An 18110-nucleotide genomic window follows, 5' to 3' on the forward strand; every position below is an offset into this window, starting at 1 on the left:
GGTTGTACCCACCTGTCGTTCCTGAAAAAAAAAGTTTCATTTCTGAGAAAAAAATGAGCAGCACGTTGAGCGAAACGTCTGAGCATCGCGCCGAACTTGACTCGGTACAACATGAAAAAACATCGGAGAGATATCCAGCATGTTCGCAAAAACCTATGCTAATCACATGACGTCATGAAACATGATAATAATACTGCACGTTCCATTTTCGTCCTGCATAAATGCATCATATCTTCGCGTCCGTGCATTACGTAAGATTAGTTTTTTTTAAAGCACGATTCTCTGTGGCTGCCGCGGTACGTCACAACGCGCGAATGACGTCAACGCACTGCTGTCACGCCCTGCGTCGTGACGTCACCGCGTCGCTGCGCGGTGACGTCGTAGCATTGTGCGCCTGACGTCGCCACACCGCCCTACGCGATGACGTCCGCATCCGTGCCCCTCGACGTAGGAATCCGACCTGCGCACAGACGTCATCGCCTCGTCGCAACGCCCTGCGTCGTGACGTCACACCCTCTGCGCGGTGACGTCGTCGCGTTGTGCGCCTGACGTCACCGCGTTCTGCGTAACGACCTGCGTGACGATGTCATCGCGTCGCCGCACCGCCCTACGCGATGACGTCCACATCCGTGCCCCTCGACGTAGGAATCCGCCCTGCGCGCCAACGTCATCGCGTCGCCGCAACGCCCCTGCGCAGTGACGTCACGCCGTTGCGTGGACGGCGTCCAATACTCCGGACTGCGCGCCGACGTCATCGCGTCGCCGCACCCGCCCTACGCGATGACGTCCCCACCCCGAGCGCCTTGACGTGCGGCAGATCGCCCGTGCGCGCTGACGTCACGTCGGCACCCGCCCGTGCGCGCTGACGTCACATCGGCACGCGCCCGTACGCGCTGACGTCACGCCGGCACCAGCCCGCCCCCACGACGCACGGGCGGTCGGTCCAGGCGCAGGAAGGCGACGATGTCGGCGGACACGGAGAAGCAGGAGAAGGCGGCGGAGGAGGAGGACGAGGAGAGCGAGGACGACAGCGAGATCCTCGAGGAGAGCCCGTGCGGCCGTTGGCAGAAGCGGCGCGAGGAGGTGGGCGGTTTGGGGTGGGCTCGGGACCCGGGACAGGCGGGGGGGGGGGCTCTAGAGACGGAGGTCGCTTGATCAGTGACGCCGCTCGCCGCTGTCTCTCACCCCCCCCACTCACCTCACTCACTCATCTCACTCACCTCTCTCACTCACCTCTCTTATTCACCTCACTCACCTCCCTCACTCACCTCACTCACCTCCCTCACTCACCTCACTCACCTCCCTCACTCACCTCCCTCACTCACCTCACCCCCCAACACTCACCTCCCTCACTCACCTCTCTCACTCACCTCCCTCACTCACCTCCCTCACTCACCTCACCCCCCAACACTCACCTCCCTCACTCACCTCTCTCACTCACCTCCCTCACTCACCTCCCTCACTCACCTCACTCCCCAACACTCACCTCCCTCACTCACCTCTCTCACTCACCTCCCTCACTCACCTCCCTCACTCACCTCACTCACTCACTCACCTCACTCACCTCTCTCACCTCCCTCCCTCACCCCTCCCTCCCTCACCTCTCTCACCTCTCTCACTCACCTCACTCACCTCCCTCCCTCACCTCACTCACTCACCTCCCTTCCTCACTCACTTCTCTCCCTCACACTCACCTCTCTCACTCACCTCTCTCACTCACCTCTCTCACTCACCTCTCACTCACCTCCCTCACTCACCTCACTCACCTCACTCACCTCTCTCACTCACCTCACTCACCTTCCTCCCTTACCACTCTCACTCACCTCTCTTACTCACCTCTCTCACTCACCTCTCTCACTCACCTCTCTCACTCACCTCTCTCACTCACTTCCCTCACTCACTCTCTCACCTCTCTCACTCACCTCTCTCACTGACCTCCCTCACCAGGTGAGCCAGCGCAATGTGCCCGGTATCGACAGCGCCTACCTGGGCATGGACACGGAGGAGGGAGTTGAAGTCGTCTGGAACGAGGTGCAGTTCTCCGAGAGACGCAACTACAAGGCGCAGGAGGTGAGTGAGGGGGTGGTGAGGGGGGTGGTGGGGGTCTGGTGAGGGGGTGGTGAGGGGGGTCGTGAGGGGGGTGATCACTCACCCAGCAGACCCAGGGCACTGGAACCTCACTCACCCACACACGCCCACTCACCCAGACACAAGTCACTCACCCAGTCACAAGTCACCCACCCAGTCACAACTCACTCTTCCAGTCACAAGCCACTCACTCACTCAAACATACGCTTAAGTAATTCACTCACTTAGACACAGCCCACAGGGCAGACATGCAGATCTCCATTCCCTACTGCGGCGGGATTCTTCGGGAGTTTAAATCTCCACTCTTGCCACTCTTTTTCTGTCGCGGCCCTGGATAAGAATCGTGGCTGTCAGCCGGACTCAAATAGTCAGCGTTTATCTGTCGGCCTGGGCTGGCGACCCGGATTATATTTATTTCACCCGGCACACCACATCCAGTACATTTCGCGCTCAGGCTGTGGGGCTCATAGGCAGCACGTGCCTTCTACTTCAGTTTAACAGCTGGAATATTTTGCTGTTTTTTTCCTGGATTTTCTGTTTGCACATAGTCACATAGTCACTTTTAGATGTTTTCTTGTGCATGTTTTTGTCTTTTGTTTGTTGCGGTTGCACCCGATTCAAGAGCCGAATGGCTCACAGGGCTATACCAAATAACTGAAACTGATATGAAATGAAAGAAAACTGAAACCAACGACCTGAAACAAATAAATCGGTGAGAGAGTAAGCCTTGACCGTTAGCGTCGCCCACGCTGTCGGTCCCTGCTACCCCTGCCTGCCCTCTGGCAGCTGATTCCTGTGGCAAAGCTGTGAAGCCACGAGCCCTGGTTGGAAGGGCCGTCCATAGGTGGGGGTGGGTGCAGAGCCCGGGGCTCTGCACCCACCCCCACCGTGCCTTCAAACTAAACCGGGAGAATTCCATCTGATTTCCGTGACGTCGAAACGCGGGGGCCCCCCCAAAGTGCGGGGCCCGGGGCGTTCGCCCCCGATTCGCTGTACCCTAGGGACGGCTCTGCTGGAGGGTGTGGACGAAGTCCACGAACACGGACGTGATGCGAGTCTGAGTTGAGTTTGCACAGCAATGGCAAAGAAGCCCCACGTAGCTTTGACAGACTGTTGGGGGGCAAGAGGTTGTTAGTGAATAGCACTTATGAAGGCCGGCATGGCACACGAGGAGGTGGGTGACCAGCACCACGCCCCAAGCCCGCCTTTGTCTCCTCTAGCTGATGTTTACACACCTCACCGGACGCTCATTTACGGCTGAGTCGACCTGGGGAAGGAGGCCAGGGACCTGTTAAGATGTTCGTCATCGATATTGGTTGCGAGCAAGCACTCGGGTCGCTGGGTTCGTAGCTCAATGCGCTAACCATGAAAGTACTGATTACCCCTCCGACCCAAAGACACACAAACACACCCCTAACCCTTACTCCATCTCCTCCACAGGAGAAGATCAAGACGGTGTTTAATAACCTCATCCATCTGGAGCACGCCAACATCGTCAAGTTCCACAACTACTGGGCAGACATCAGGGAGAGCAAAGCACGGGTGCGTATAGCCCATGACACGGCACCGTTGTGAGCAAGTGTTGTGGACAGACCCGGGATCAACTGTACAGCGGAAGCTGGATTTTAAGCAGCCCTCACATGAGCACAGTTCTAATGCAAACAACACGTCTTCATTCTGACTTCCTGGATCACTTCGTGAAGATGGAAGTCGCTCGACTTACGGGAGGCTCGAGCCGATTTAGCCGCGTGGATGATTGAGAGTGTTTATGGACGACACATTTCCACGTGTAATTGGCCCCAGGTCCGGTGGTTGTCGACGCTTGGCAGGATGCACGGCACACGGAGGTGAGCGGTCACGAGGCTCCTCGCAGCACACTCCCTGACGTGACGGTGTTCTCCCTGACAGGTGATCTTCATCACTGAGTACATGTCCTCGGGCAGCCTCAAGCAGTTCCTCAAGAAAACCAAGAAGAACCACAAGACCATGAACGAGAAGGTGGGCTGTGTGTGTGTGTGAGAGAGAGGTTTGTGTGTGTGTGTGTGAGAGAGGTGTGTGAGGGGTGTGTGTGAGAGAGGGGTGTGTGAGAGAGGGGTGTGTGTGTGAGAGAGGGGTGTGTGTGTGAGAGAGGGGTGTGTGTGTGAGAGAGGGGTGTATGTGTGAGACAGGGGTGTGTGTGAGAGGTGTGTGAGGTGTGTGAGAGGTGTGTGTGTGAGAGGTGTGTGTGTGAGAGGTGTGTGTGTGAGAGAGGGGTGTGTGAGAGGGGTGTGTGTGTGAGAGGTGTGTGTGTGAGAGGGGTGTGTGTGTGTGTGTGAGAGGTGTGTGTGTGAGAGGGGTGTGAGAGGGTGTGTGTGTGTGTGTGTGTGAGAGGGGTGGCTGTTGTGAGGTTAGTAGTGTGTGGGAAGCAGGTGGTGAGAGAAGTGAGCAGTGCGGGGTGAGCGTTGTGCAGTTGCGTGAACGATGTCTGGGGTGAGTACTGTGTGTGTGTGTTATAAGTGAGCAGTGTGAGAGATACGCAGTGTGAAAAGTGTGTGAGATAAATGGTGAAGGGTGGGTAGCATCTTTCAGAGGTGAGTGGAGTGTGTAGTGGTGATCGGCATTTGGGAGTGAAGTGTGTGCTGTTTTTTAGAAGTGCATACAGTTGGAGAAGTAAGCGGTATATATTTGTGTGTGTGAGATGGGTGGTTTTATCTGAACCGGTCCTGGGCCTCGCTTAAGTCGACTCAGCCTTAAATTAGGACCTGATGCGGTGTCTAAATATCGCCACACAGGAGATAAAGGCGGCCGGGCGTGGTCCTAGCCAGACCTCCCCCTTGTGCGCCGTGCCGGCCTTCGAAGGTGCTCGCAAACAGCACTTGCCCGAACAATCTGTTAAAGGCGACACGGGGGGTGTTTGTCTTTCGTTTATGTGAGAGTTGAACGCTGTCAGACGCAAGCGGAGTGGGAGAGCACGGCGAGTGCTTTTGCAGCGAGGCTGCCGGGCTGTGTCGCTCTAACCGGGCCACTTGCTTGCGTGCCCTTGCCCCCTTTGTGTGCACGCCACCTCCCCCACCTCCCTCCCCCCCCCGTGTGTGTTCAGGCCTGGAAGCGCTGGTGCACGCAGATCCTCTCCGCTCTCGGGTAGCGACACGTTTACAAATTTTTGCCGCTTTCATTCACGTTTACCACCAAATGTTTCACTTGCGCTCCTAAACCCGCCACAGAGTGGTGGTCGAGAGTGGCCCAGAGGTCAAAAGTGTTCAGGCGACGCTGCCGAGGTCACGGGTTGTTTTAATTCGAGCAACTGCCCACGATTAAACCGGGTACTCGAGTCTCATGAGTTGCTGGGCTCAGCGCTGTCACCAATGACGGCAGAGAACAAAAAACGATCACGTTAAATCAGGTTCAACACTTTGGCCAAATTCCAGTTTCGAGAATAGAAAAAAATATATAAATTTAATTGTTTGCAACAAACTACTCTCGGTTACCCGGCGGTTGGGAATGTGCAGCCCCCTACTGTATGGCGTAGAGCTCACTTGAAGGGATATCGGAGGTAACTCTGTGATAGCCACTTCCATGGGCCATTCTCTAAGACGAAGGATCTTGTGGGCTCTTGAGAAATCCCAAGTGATTCTGCTTCCGATGACGTGGACACCCGATAGCATGCGCAATCGGCAAGAAACCGCGCGGAAAGGACGAATCAAGAATTAAGGACAAAAAAAAAATGTATTTGCTCCAGAGGTTCATTTAAGCTTAGGTGTCCGAGTGGTGTATGACTGTACGCACTGGCCCATCCAGGTACTTGCACTCGTTTGTGCCGCCCATCATCCACGCGAACCTCACGTGCGAAACCATCTTCATGCAGCACAACGGGCTGATCAAGATTGGCTCCGGTGAGGCGGGCTGGAGTGGTGGTGGTGGTGGTGTGTGTGGGTGGGTGGCTGCTCTCTCTCTCGAAGTGATTCCTGTTCCGTGTGTTTATGATCCGAGCCTCGTCTGAGAATGCTACCAAATGAAGAGAAGACGGAAGCCGAACTGGCAATTAGAAACACACTTTGGTATTTGGTTGTGTCAGCAAAAAATTGGCTACGAGATGCATGGTTCTTTGAAAGTACCACGACTGTAAGAATCGACTTTTAACTTCACAACCACATATTGTTCCTTTCCGCAGCTCCGATTAGCACGGTTGGCTACGTATGGTGCGAAAGAAGTTTTATATACATACAGTATGGCACCCGAATGTTGGTGTAACTATAAAGTCACTCCCCCATACGTGTCAATACATCACAGCAGCGATGTCACTAGAGTGTTTTAACAGAGTGTCTGACCCTGATTTGTAAATCTCTTTCCATTAATTGAGTTCAAATCCTCGGTGTGGAGCTACAGGGTCGGAGCTGTTTTTTTATATTGGTTTATACGTTTACGAGTGAAAGCCTGCAAGAAAATCACCCGGATTAGGCCTGAACTCGTTCAACATTTTACATGCCGAACAGGTTTGAGCCTGGATAGTTTCGATAGGCCACTACTGTGAATGAAACGCGTCATGAGCAACTGCAAGGCTGTGAGCTACGTGGTGCTCAGTAGAAACTGTTAAACTCTAGTTTTGTGTATCTACTGTATTCACCAGGTGAAGCTTGCCGAGCTATTTGCACTTTTTCAGAGACGACCTGGTCACACACGATAGCTCATTGAAGTGGCTTATATCATCACCTGTGAGAATTTATAGAAGCCAAATAATCTAAACGCATGTTTCTAAACGTGGCGGCAAAACCGGAGGACCCGTATAAATGCTTTGTGACCACAGGGAGATCATCCGAACTCCAAATATACACGTGTCAGGATCGAACCTACAGCTTTCTGCATACCAGGTGTGGGAGATAACATCCCGCCACCAGAAGAGGGTAGTGCACAAAATCCATTGTTGTGCTGTACTCGTACGCTCCCACGTGTGGGCTCGCCGCCTTCACCGACCCACATGGTTTTTGGAGAGGCTCTCACCCAGTAGTGGCGTGACGAAGCGGCAGCGTATATATGTTGAATTTCTTTCGCGCCAAACATAGCCATCCGTGCTAATCGGAGGTGCTTGTGTGTGCACGTGGAGGACACGCAAGCGTGGAGTGCGGCGGTTAGGCTTGGACGTCTCAACGCGGGCGCTGTGCGGTTTTTGTGCCCCGCAGTCGCCCCCGGCGCCATAAACGACCACGTGAAGACATTCCGCGCCGAGCAGAAGGATCTGCACTTCCTGGCGCCAGAGTACGCAGGTATCTACTCGCTGCTGACCTCAACACTTCAGACCCTTAGCTCCGCACCTCCCCAGGCCCCCCCCCCCCCCATGTGCATTCCTTCAGTGCCCCGCATCCACTCATCGCCCTGTGCACCCTCGCTATCCACTGGACATCTGTGAAAAGCTTTGTAGTTCATCGGATTCCTCGAGTATCAATAAATATTCTGATATCTCACTTCTCGCTGTTGCCTGCCATTGTTGTTGTTGTTGCAGACCTGGCCGGCATGACTATAGCAGTGGATATCTACTCGTTTGGCATGTGCGCTTTGGAGGTGAGTTCTACTCGCTTCAGACAATGACAAACGCAAGATCCCCCCCCCCCCCCTTGTAGCCTTTAACAGACTGATAGCGCAAGTGCTGTTAGCAAGCACCTATGAAGGCCAGCAACGGCACACGAGGGGTTTGGTCGCTAACACCATTGCCGGCCGCCTTTGTCTCCCCAGTGGTGATGTTTACACACCCGCACCAGGTATTCATATTTAAGGCTGAGTCGACCTAGGCGAGGCCCGGGGTCGGTTCAATATTCGCCACTGTCTTTGGTCGTGAGAGGGAATTGAACGCGGGCCGCTGGGTTTTTAGAGCAACTACTCCACTTCTGCTCACACACACACACACATGTAATGGACCTGTGCGTGTACGCTCATATTTTACAGCATTTCCTCAATCCCGGGATAATTCTATTTTTGAGTTTCTTATTAACGTGTCTTTTATCACAGCACAGAATATTATGTTTTGTTTAAAAATACCTTCAAAAAGTAAAAATGTTCAGCTTGGTCACGAGATATGGTGGGAGCAGTACTGTACCGATGACTGGTTACTGTACAGTGCGGGCCTCAACTGGGGCAGCACTTGCATGTGACTTTTCAGCGCAGCGTGAATACGCAGCTAACGATAGTGCGACATTGCTTTGCACACGGTTGAATAAAAATAAATATATATATGTTTCAAGGGCTCTTCCCACGTCATTTCCACGACACCCCGTGAGTTTGATAGAACTGTGTGCGCGTGTCTGTGTGTGCGCGCGTTTCCCTCCGCGTGCGTGCGTCTAACGCGTGCGTGCGTGCACTCCAGATGGCCGTGCTGGAGATCCAGCCCAACGGTGATTCCACGGTGGTCTCGCAGGAGGCCGTGCAGGCCGCCATCGGCTCCCTGGAGGACCCCCTGCAGAGGGTACCATCGCGCACCTCGCTCACGGCCACGCTCGCCAGCCGTGCGTGGCCGCCACAAGGATAGGGCAGTGCGAGAGGGCCCGTTGCCCTTCAGTCTGACAGACCTGCGGGGAGGGTTGGAAGCACAGAGCGTTTATCTCTCCACCAAAACTCAATGGGGGGTGGCAAATAGCGTTGGCGGACAGGGGCGGAGGAGCCGTTTGACTTCGTTTGAGCATTAACAGGTTCAAGAAAATAACGCGTGCACGTGGTGGGATTATATAACGCTTCCCAACACGCGTCCATCCTTTTGTAATATTTAATTGGCAGTCCGAAAGCCAACGGGCGGCTCTCGGTGCAAAATGAGTTTGCATGTTTTCAAATATTGCCTTTTAGCTCTGGTTTGTGTCTTCAGGGTTTGGGCCAACCTTCCCTTTGATTAACAACGAAAAAAACTCAACACGTTTATGGATAATGCAGTGGCCGTAAAAGAAAACAATAAATAGGTGAAGTTTTGGGCAATGTTTCTTCTGCATAGCACATTAATTATCAGTTTGGCCGTTTTTTTTAATACGTTAATGAATCCTAAATAGCAACACACCCGTTAATTATGTATATGTACATTATTTTTTAATCAGCTTAAACAAAAGCTCATTGTAAATTGACCCCGGTAATCAAACCCCATGTTCTTCATGCGGAGCCGTCTGGTTCCCTACCCCCTCGGCTACAGCATCTCCCTGCAGAAGATGTTTTTACTTTTTTCCCTCAAACTCCCAACATCGAAAAATGTGCAGTGTCACCTCGCACCTGACCCCTCCCCTGCCCCCCGCCCCCCACCTCCCTGCCATGAGTGACTGATTCCCCACACTAAACCAGTGTAAAACATTTGCACTACCCATAACTCCCAATCTCTCGTCCTCGACCATCGCCAGAGATTCATTTCAGCCAGGTCCCGCTTGATCGGCGGCCTAGAACAGATTCCCGCACCCAGGTGATGAGCGTGCGTACACGTTTGGGTGCGTCTGTGGGGAACGGTGGCGCAGCGGTGAGCGCGCTGCGCTACGAACCCGGTAACCCGCGTTCAATTCCAGCTCACGGCCAACACCGGTGACGAATATCTGAACCGGTCTTGGGCCGCCCCGAGATCGACTCAGTCTCAAATGAGTACCTGCTGCGGTGTGTAAACATCACCACTCGGGCCGGTCTGCGTGGGTGCTACTCGCTTACAGCACTCTCCCCAAAATCCCGTTAAGGCTATAGGGGCGATCTTTATCTTTGTGTGGGCGATTGCCCTCTGCGCGTTGGCCAGGAGTTCATCCAGCGGTGCCTGTGCCCGGAGGCGGCGGGGCGGCCCACGGCGCGGGAGCTGCTCTTCCACCCGGCGCTCTTCGAGGTGCCGTCCCTCAAGCTGCTCGCCGCGCACCGCTTCCTGGGACACGCGCGTAAGCACCCGCATGTGTGTGTGTGTGTGCTGTGTGTGTGTGTTGGTCGTGTGTGTGCTGTGCGTGTGTGTGCTGTGGTGTCCACGGGGAACAGTAGCGCAACGGATAGCGCACTGCGCTACCAACCTGGCCACCCGAGTTCCGTTCCTGCTCGTGACCACTGACTGTGTGTGCGGCCTTACAAGGAAGAGTATGTAATCGGCGACGATTCAAGCAGTAGCCCTCCTTCGTAGCACACACCTCGAGAGGTGAGAGAGACGGAGTGAATGATAAGAGTTGAATGCTGCACTGGACACCATGGGGCCTGAGGAGAATAGTATCTTTTTAATGTTTTTTGATAACCATTTTTTAATTGCGATTTGAATCGTTGCCTAATAGTAGCTACTGAGTAACAGACAAGCCGTTCAACCCACTAGCTATCATTACTCAAAAGCTAAATTTACTGCTATTACTCAATACTCAATAGCTACTATTGTTATTGAAAATGTATATCGTTTCGTGAAACACGATGTCATGGCAACCATAGTTAATAAATAATAACGATTTGTTTTAAATCGAGCCGCCTTCCTTCACGCCGGGCTGTCTCCGAGCACTTTGCACGCAACAAACGACCTGCGTCACATCTCGTACTGCTTTGAAAGGGGCACCGCCTGTTGCAGCTGTCCCTGTGCGGCACAAGGTCACGTGGCACGTAGCCTGCAAGCGGGCATGAGTCTGCCAGGCAGTAATAACCAGGACAGCCTGTCAGATTTGAACCGTGAAAGTCTGCGGACAAGTGGCCAACGAGGGACCGCTGGGCGGCATCAGCGCCCCAATTGTCGCGACAGTCATCCCTTCCGTGAACGTTGCTTTCTTTTCGTGTCACAATTTTGAAAAAAGTTATCTGGCGGCGACCGTCATTGCAGGAGAAAGTTGTGTTTGCGTGCAGACACCCTGGCGGAGAACGCGGTGGAGGAGATGACCAAGAGGATTGATGTCAACGGAGTCATCGCCGAGATCTCCCACCTGGGGAGGGAGGGCGTGCAGTGGAGGTACCCGTGCCACGCAGCACGAGCACTCGGCGCAGGCTGCGCACAGCCGTACACGGCAAACTCGGTCGGACGCACACGACAAGCGAATTGCAGCTCGACGTGGATTGATGTAGCCGCGTCTGAATGCGACTGCAGTTCAGCACGCCGTACGGACAAGGTGGGCACGTTTATTTCGTGGAGCGGGAGAGAGGCAGTCTAAATCATAGGTAGAAGAAACAAAAGGAAGGTCTTGGAGTCTGGACTGGGGGGGGGGGAGTCGTAGACAGCACGGGTGGCTGGGGGAAGGAAGTTCCAGATTCTGGGGACAGCAGAAGAGAATAAACGACTTACAACTGAGCGAAGGTTCACTGGAAACATTGACGGAAAACTTTAGTTGCCGGAGTGGAGAGCGCATGGAGGGCAGTGGAGTGAGTTGAGAGGTAGGAGAGAGTGTGGAGGGAGGGGAGTAGAGTGAGTTGAGAGGTAGGAGAGAGTGTGGAGGGAGTGGAGTGGAGTAAGATGAGAGGTGTGAGGTAGGCAAAGTGCCTGGTGGGGAATAGTGAGGTGAGAGGTAGAAGAGTGGGTGGAGAGGAGTAGATTGAGATTGGAGGGTGGCCAATAAAAACAAAAAATCAGCAAATAACGGCAGAGGTGGCTGAGAATTTGAAGAGCACTGCATGTAAACTATTTTTGCTTCCCCAAGAAGGTGTGCGCTCTCCGTGTGTGTGTGTGGTGCCTGCGTGTGGTTTTATCAGGCCTAAAGAGAAGGCTCGCGATGTGTGATCAAGCGGAACCTCTTTCACTTCCTTCGTTTTCCTTCCCAGGTTTTCTCAGCTTTCGTCCCTGGAACTCGACAAGTTTCTCGAAGACGTCAAGTACGTGTCTCGCCGATTCGTGTGTAGACGCGAGCGTTTGGAGTGCGTGTATCCTGTACAGTCAACTCGTGATTACATGGGGCAATGAGGCGAAGGGATGGCCTGAATAAAATTACAAAATGCCAAAATCTATCCTCTACTAAGTGAATATATTCCAGATGTAATACAATAATAACTACACTTGCAATATAGATCAAATGAAGAACTACGTTAGAAGCCAATTATAAAATTACAGTGTTGGTACAATGGGATCGAACTGCAGGAAAAGACATGAATAAAAATAGCTTTTTAAAATTGTATTTAAAAGCGCTGACAGAGTCACAATTCCTGACGTGGGGGGAGATATCGTTCCATGGCGTTCCAGTCCGCTGCCAAAACTAATTGGTGGGAATAGCAAGACAATGCTGGCATTTTCTGCATCTGCAGCACCCACGAGCACATTTAATCGCACCAATTATATATCTGGTGCTGCTGGTTTGGCAGTGGTGCACAAGCACAATTAACATAGAACTCAACACATTCGTTAATAACAACACTGTAGCCTTTTATGGGAAAAATATGTAATGGGCAACGTTTCGAAAAATGGTTCTTCATCGCACACGTTTACACCGTGTGCGTAGCGAGCGGTGGTGTAGCGGTTAGCGTGCCGCACTACGAACCCGGCGACCCGAGTTCGATTCCCACTCACGGCCAACACCACTGACAATTATCTGAAACCATCCTGGGCCTCCCCTAGGTTGACTCGGCCTCAAATGAGTACCTAGTGCGATGTGTAAACATCGCCACTGGGAGAGACAAAGGCGGCCGGACGTAGTGTTGGCCATAGGTGCTTGCTAACAGCACTTGCCCCAACGGTCTATTAAGGCTATACGGGGGATCTTTGTCTTTGTGCGCGCGAGCAGGAATGGGATCTACCCGCTGACAGCGTTCGGGCTGCCGCAGCCGCACCACTCGGCCCGCGCCCAGTCGCCCGCAGCCCCCGAGTCCGAGCGCAGCCCCACGCCCGAGCCCATAGAGCAGGAGACACGCAGGGTAGGGGCCTGCACCATACAACACACAACACACGCTCAACACACACACTCACAATTAACACACAACACACTCAACACACACTCACAATTAACACAGAACACACACACACTCACAATTACAACACAACACACTCAACACACAACACATACTCAACATGTAACACACACACACACGTAACACACACATGTAACACACACACACGTAACACACACACAACACACACACAATCAACACACATGCTCATCACGCACTCAACACACACACACACACGTAACATACACACATAACACACACACTCAACACACACATTCAACAAACTCGCTAAACACACACACACGTAACGCACACACAACACACACTCAACACACATACGTAACACACACACGTAACACACACACACACTACACACTCAACACACACAACACAACACATACACAAAACCCACACACAACACACACTCAATACACACTCAACACACACGGCCTGCAGCAGCAGCATTCTGAGGGCAGTGGCGTAGCTATCGAGTGTGCAGGCCATTCAACTGCACCGGTGGCCAAGGCAGGGGATCTGGCATCCGGGGTCCTTGGCCTGGCCGCAGCAGGGCCTGCGTGTGGTCGCTGCACGCGAGCTGATGATCTGTCACTTCTGCAGGTGGTCCACGTGCAGTGCAACGTGGAGGTGTGCGAGGACGGGAGTCGACGACATGTGAGTGCGCGGGGTCCAATCCCCCCCAAATCACGACGATAAATGGCCCGAGCTTGAAAGCTAAGCAGTATTTTCTTGAACCTGGCTAACCACTTGTTAGGGGAGACTGCATGAGAATAGCAGGTGTTGTAGGTTAGCACACTGTGCTATAAACCCAGCCCACCTGTGTTGGATTACCGGCCACGGCTACCACCAGGGGTGAGTCGTATCTCAACCAGTCCTGAGTACCCCCCCCCCCCACACATCTGCCCCCCACCCCCCCTTTACCAACCTGTACTTACCAGCGTGGCGAAGTATGGCCAAACGAACCCTTAATCTTCGACACTGCATGCCTTCAATTCTGCGATTGATTTGCAAAGAACCGTTGAATTGTTAATGTTGCACATCCACCCGGCAGACTGTGCCAGTGTGCTGGCTAACACTGCCAGCTTTGTCTATCCCCCCCTGAAAGGGCAGTGGTAATAATGATGATGTTTGCCTACAGTGTGCGTCTTGAAGGTCGTTCACCCGCGCGGGCCAGGTGTGATAAATAATGGGGGAGGATCATGCCTCGTGCCGTGTGGGGCAGCGCGTTACCCGTGCCCGCCTCGTAGTCCGCCAACCACAGTGACGATGGCAGCAGTGGTGGTGCCGAGCCGGTGACCAGGGCGCTGCGGACGCGCGGAAATCGGTTCGTTACCTAAAAGTGCTCGTCCTGCCCTCCCCCCACAGCTCTTGCTCTTCCTGAAGCTGGATGACAAGCTCAACCGGCAGCTCAGCTGTGAGATCCAGCCAGGTGCGTGCGTATGTGCTTGTGCCGTGCTTGCGCCGTGCACGTGTGTGTGTGCGTGCACGTGTATGTGTGCGTAAACGGGCAGGCAGATGCTCTTTCACAACTTAAGTTGCAAAGTAACTACTGCTGCTGCAGCTTCCGTAACACTGTCGCACTGTATGTGTGCTCGCGCTCGTGTGTTTGCGCATGTGTGTGTGTCGTAGTGGTTAATGTGTGTGTGGTTTAGTGGTTAGCATGTGTGTGTGTGTGGAGAGTGATGGTGGTGTGGTTGGCACGCTGCACTTTGGACCCGACCACAGCTAACATGAGTGACATCTGAACCAGCCCTGGGCATCCTCTCAGTCAAATTTAGCATCAAATGATTACCTGGTGCGGTGTGTAAATATCAGCACTGGGGAGACATAGGGGGACAGTCATGGTGTTGACCACACCTCCCTCTCGTGCACCGTGCCGGCCTTCATTGATTCTCGCTACAGCAAATGCTCCAACAATGTGTGAAAGGCTACATGTTGGATCTTTGTGTGTGCTCACAGGAGACAGCTCACAAATGCTGGTGGCTGAACTGGTGCAGTTTGGCCTCATCAGTGAGGTGAGCTGGTGCTTGAGTGAGTTTTGAGTCTGTCTTTGTTATGGGGAGCAGTCGTGCAGCGGTTAACGCACGCCGCTACGAATCCGGCGACCCAAGTTCGATAATGGCCAACACCAGTGCCAATTATCTGAATCGGTACTGTGCCTCCCCTAGGTCGTCTCAGCCTCAAATGAGTACCGGGTGAGGTATATTAACTTCGCAACCAGGGGGACAAAGGCGGCCGGGAGTGGTGCTGGCCAACCACGCCCTCGTGTGTCCTGCCGGCCTTCATAGGCGCTCGCTAACAGCACTTGCCCAAAGTCTGTTAAAGGCTACACGGGGGATCTTTGTAATTGTTTGCTAACGTTAGTTGACACCGAGGGAACCCTTGCAAACGAAACCTTCCATCTCGAAGGATTATCCAGGTAGAACACTGCAATCAATAGCACAAGTAAATGAACGCTGCAGTCCGTTGTGTTATATAAATGTTGTTTAAAGGCTACGCGACGGTTGGGGGGGGGGGTGGTGGTCTTTGTCTTCGTGTGCCACGGCTCTCTGTACCGAGTCGTCTGCCCGACCACCACTGTCATTGCAGAGCGACTGCGGTATGATGGTCGGGCACGTTGACGACGCGCTCGGGACCCACCCTCCGTGCGGCCTGCTCAACGGCTGTGCCCACTCGCTGGCGTCCTCGTAGCCACCGCTGCCGCCGAGCCGCTAAGATCACCACCGCCGCAGGCGCAGCACCGGCGTGCGGCGACGAAGAGAGCCCCTCGGCCGCTCGCCATCTACCGCTCGCCAACACCACTCGCCACCCTCGCCCTCTCTGGCCCCCGACCCCACCAGCGCCTTCGTATTATGCACCTTGTCTAGCAGAACCCATTGAGAGCAGCTGTCATTCATGAAGGAGGTGGCCAGAGTGTATATCCCAGACTCTGTCGTTAACCCTGGAATCCTAAACCCGCTCTACCGCACGTCCCCCCCCCCCACCCACACTGCTGGTCACAGAGCAATGTCGAGGCTGCCCGTGACCAAGCAAGAGAAGGGGGGTGGGGTTCAGTTCTGCCGCGGTGGTAGCCGGTCCGATTGCCTGCCAGCAGGCACCACCCATTATTTATGTGGCTCGTGTACGCGCCGTGCTTGTCCGTCAAGAGCACGCGGCTGTGGCCCTCCCGACTGTGGGGGGGGAACGGGAGTTTGGGAGGCGCCCCGTGGCCCGGGCACATCGCACGCGCTCGGGGCCACCGGCGCCGGCCCTCCCTGTCCTGATTCAGGACGACACTTTGTTGCGTTGCTTCGGAGGAGAGCGAGAGAGAGAGAGACGCGCCAACGCGTTGCGTTTGCGGAACCTCGATGGCGGTTTTGTTGAGGTTCCCACCTCATTCCCGTGCCCCCTGGGGTCGATGGTTTCCGGTTGTTTTGATTCAGATCCACCCGGTTTTTAGATTCATGACGTTGCGTGCGCAGGGTGGTCGATGGATGTGTAAGTAAAACGAAAAAAGGTCAAGTTGCAGCCCTGCAATTACTTTGCTCGTGCCTGTGCTGGCGGAAAGGCCTCCGCTAAAGAGAGCTCCAAACACGTAGGTACTTTATTGATCGAATTATTAACGATTATTATGCTCATGCGACGTGCGTCGAAGAGTGTATGCGAGAATCATTCATCGTATAAAAATGATATGCAATTGTTTCCTTTAGGCCAATGAAGGAATAATTCTGACCAAACACATCGTATCATATGAGACAGTATGAACCGGACGAAACTCATTCTGGGTTTGAATCGTGGTTCAATCGGGATAGATTGTAGAATGCCGAGTGAAGCTGGCGCTGTAGTGCAAAATACTGCTGCTCAGAAAGATAGTCCATAACCCAACCCCGAACCCCAACCACATACGTAACCACAACCATTCCAACCTCATCGACTTCCACAAGCGTATTACTCACCAAACCCCCTATCCCTCGCGCCGAACCATTCACGAAATCCCAACACACTCCCCTATCTCTTAACCCCAACCGTAGCCTCAACGCTATCACTAACCACAACCCCTATCCCATAACCCTAACTCTCTGTAACCCTATGCCTATTCCCAACCCTAACCCCAAACCCTTAACCCTTCTATTCCAAACCCCCCAAGTCTATCCTATCCCCCATTTCTAATGCCTAACCCCAACACCTTAACTTCCCTGTCTCAAACTCTAAAATGCCCTTGAACCAAAACCCGTTCCTAACCTGAACTCTTAACTCTAACCCTGACCCTTCACCCCAAGCCTATCCTATTTCCCCGTTCTCCTAACCCCCTGATCCTAAAACCTGACCCCCTCTTCCTAACCTCAACCCTGTCCTGATCCCCAGAAGGCCAGCTCTTCCTGCCGCCCTTCTTCTCATCCGTGCGCGATTTGCTTTCATCAACCTCGCCCGTTCCTACGCCCCCCACCCCCCACACACACCCCCACCCGCCCCACCCACCCAGTAACCCCCCACCCGCCCCACCCACGCCACCCACCCAGTAACCCACCCGCCCAGTAACCCCCCCCGCCCCACCCACCCCCCCACTCAGTAACCCCACCCACCCCACCCAGTAACCCCCACCCACCCGGTAACCCCCCCGCCCCACCCACCCCACCCTATTCAGTAAGCCACCGCACCCACTAACCGTCCCCCGCCCCACCCACCCACTAACCGTCCCCCGCCCCACCCACTAACCCCCCCACCCCACCCACCCAGTAACCCCCACCCCACCCATTAACCCCGCCCCACCCACCCAGTAACCCCCGCCCCACCCAGTAACCCCCCCCGCCCCACCCAGTAATCCCCCCGCCCCACCCACCCAATAGGTTTTTTTTGGGTTAGATCCCGTAAATGTTCATGTTAACCCACCACCCGACACGGCCAATTGGCAAGGTTTGTCACGTAAACAGAAGGTGCCAATTAGTTACTACTTGAGCACACCGCTTGTGTGTTGGGGAGTAAATTGCAAACGTGTGTTTACTCTCCAACACACGAGCGGTGTGGTGAAGCAGTAACCAATTGGCACCTTCTGTTTACATGATCAAACCTTACTCATTGGTCCGTGTCGGGTGGTGGTGGTTGTGGGTTCACGAGACATTTATATTTACGCGATCTCACCCAAGCAAAACGTTTTCATGGTTAATATTGGCCGCGACCGCCTACTACGCGTGTGTGTGTCTGTGTGTGTCGCTACAGCCCCC

The 18110-nt window shown here is 53.9% G+C and overlaps 1 protein-coding gene across 1 annotated transcript; it reads left to right on the plus strand.

Annotated features, from left to right (window-relative positions):
• Positions 1 to 904: 904 nt before the first annotated feature.
• On the plus strand, positions 905 to 17396 carry LOC144931754 (nuclear receptor-binding protein-like). Its single transcript, XM_078856002.1, has 17 exons — positions 905 to 1083; positions 1948 to 2070; positions 3529 to 3630; positions 3997 to 4086; positions 5168 to 5208; positions 5866 to 5960; positions 7245 to 7328; positions 7565 to 7623; positions 8423 to 8521; positions 9809 to 9941; positions 10870 to 10972; positions 11776 to 11826; positions 12729 to 12858; positions 13510 to 13563; positions 14275 to 14338; positions 14869 to 14924; positions 15499 to 17396. Exons 1-17 carry the CDS (start codon positions 964 to 966, stop codon positions 15598 to 15600), a joined length of 1506 nt encoding a protein of 501 aa, XP_078712128.1. The 5' UTR covers positions 905 to 963; the 3' UTR covers positions 15601 to 17396.
• Positions 17397 to 18110: the final 714 nt, after the last annotated feature.

The sequence above is a fragment of the Lampetra fluviatilis genome, chromosome 4 (genome assembly GCF_964198595.1).
Source record: "Lampetra fluviatilis chromosome 4, kcLamFluv1.1, whole genome shotgun sequence".
NCBI classification, from domain to species: Eukaryota; Metazoa; Chordata; class Hyperoartia; order Petromyzontiformes; family Petromyzontidae; genus Lampetra; species Lampetra fluviatilis.

Excerpts from the sequence above, each read along its gene's own strand:
- LOC144931754 (XM_078856002.1), top strand. The coding sequence starts at position 964 with ATGTCGGCGGACACGGAGAAGCAGGAGAAGGCGGCGGAGGAGGAGGAC. Across the intron at positions 4,087-5,167 it reads ACAAGACCATGAACGAGAAG|GCCTGGAAGCGCTGGTGCAC; the intron begins GTGGGCTGTGTG and ends GTGTGTGTTCAG. Across the intron at positions 14,339-14,868 it reads CAGCTGTGAGATCCAGCCAG|GAGACAGCTCACAAATGCTG; the intron begins GTGCGTGCGTAT and ends GTGTGCTCACAG.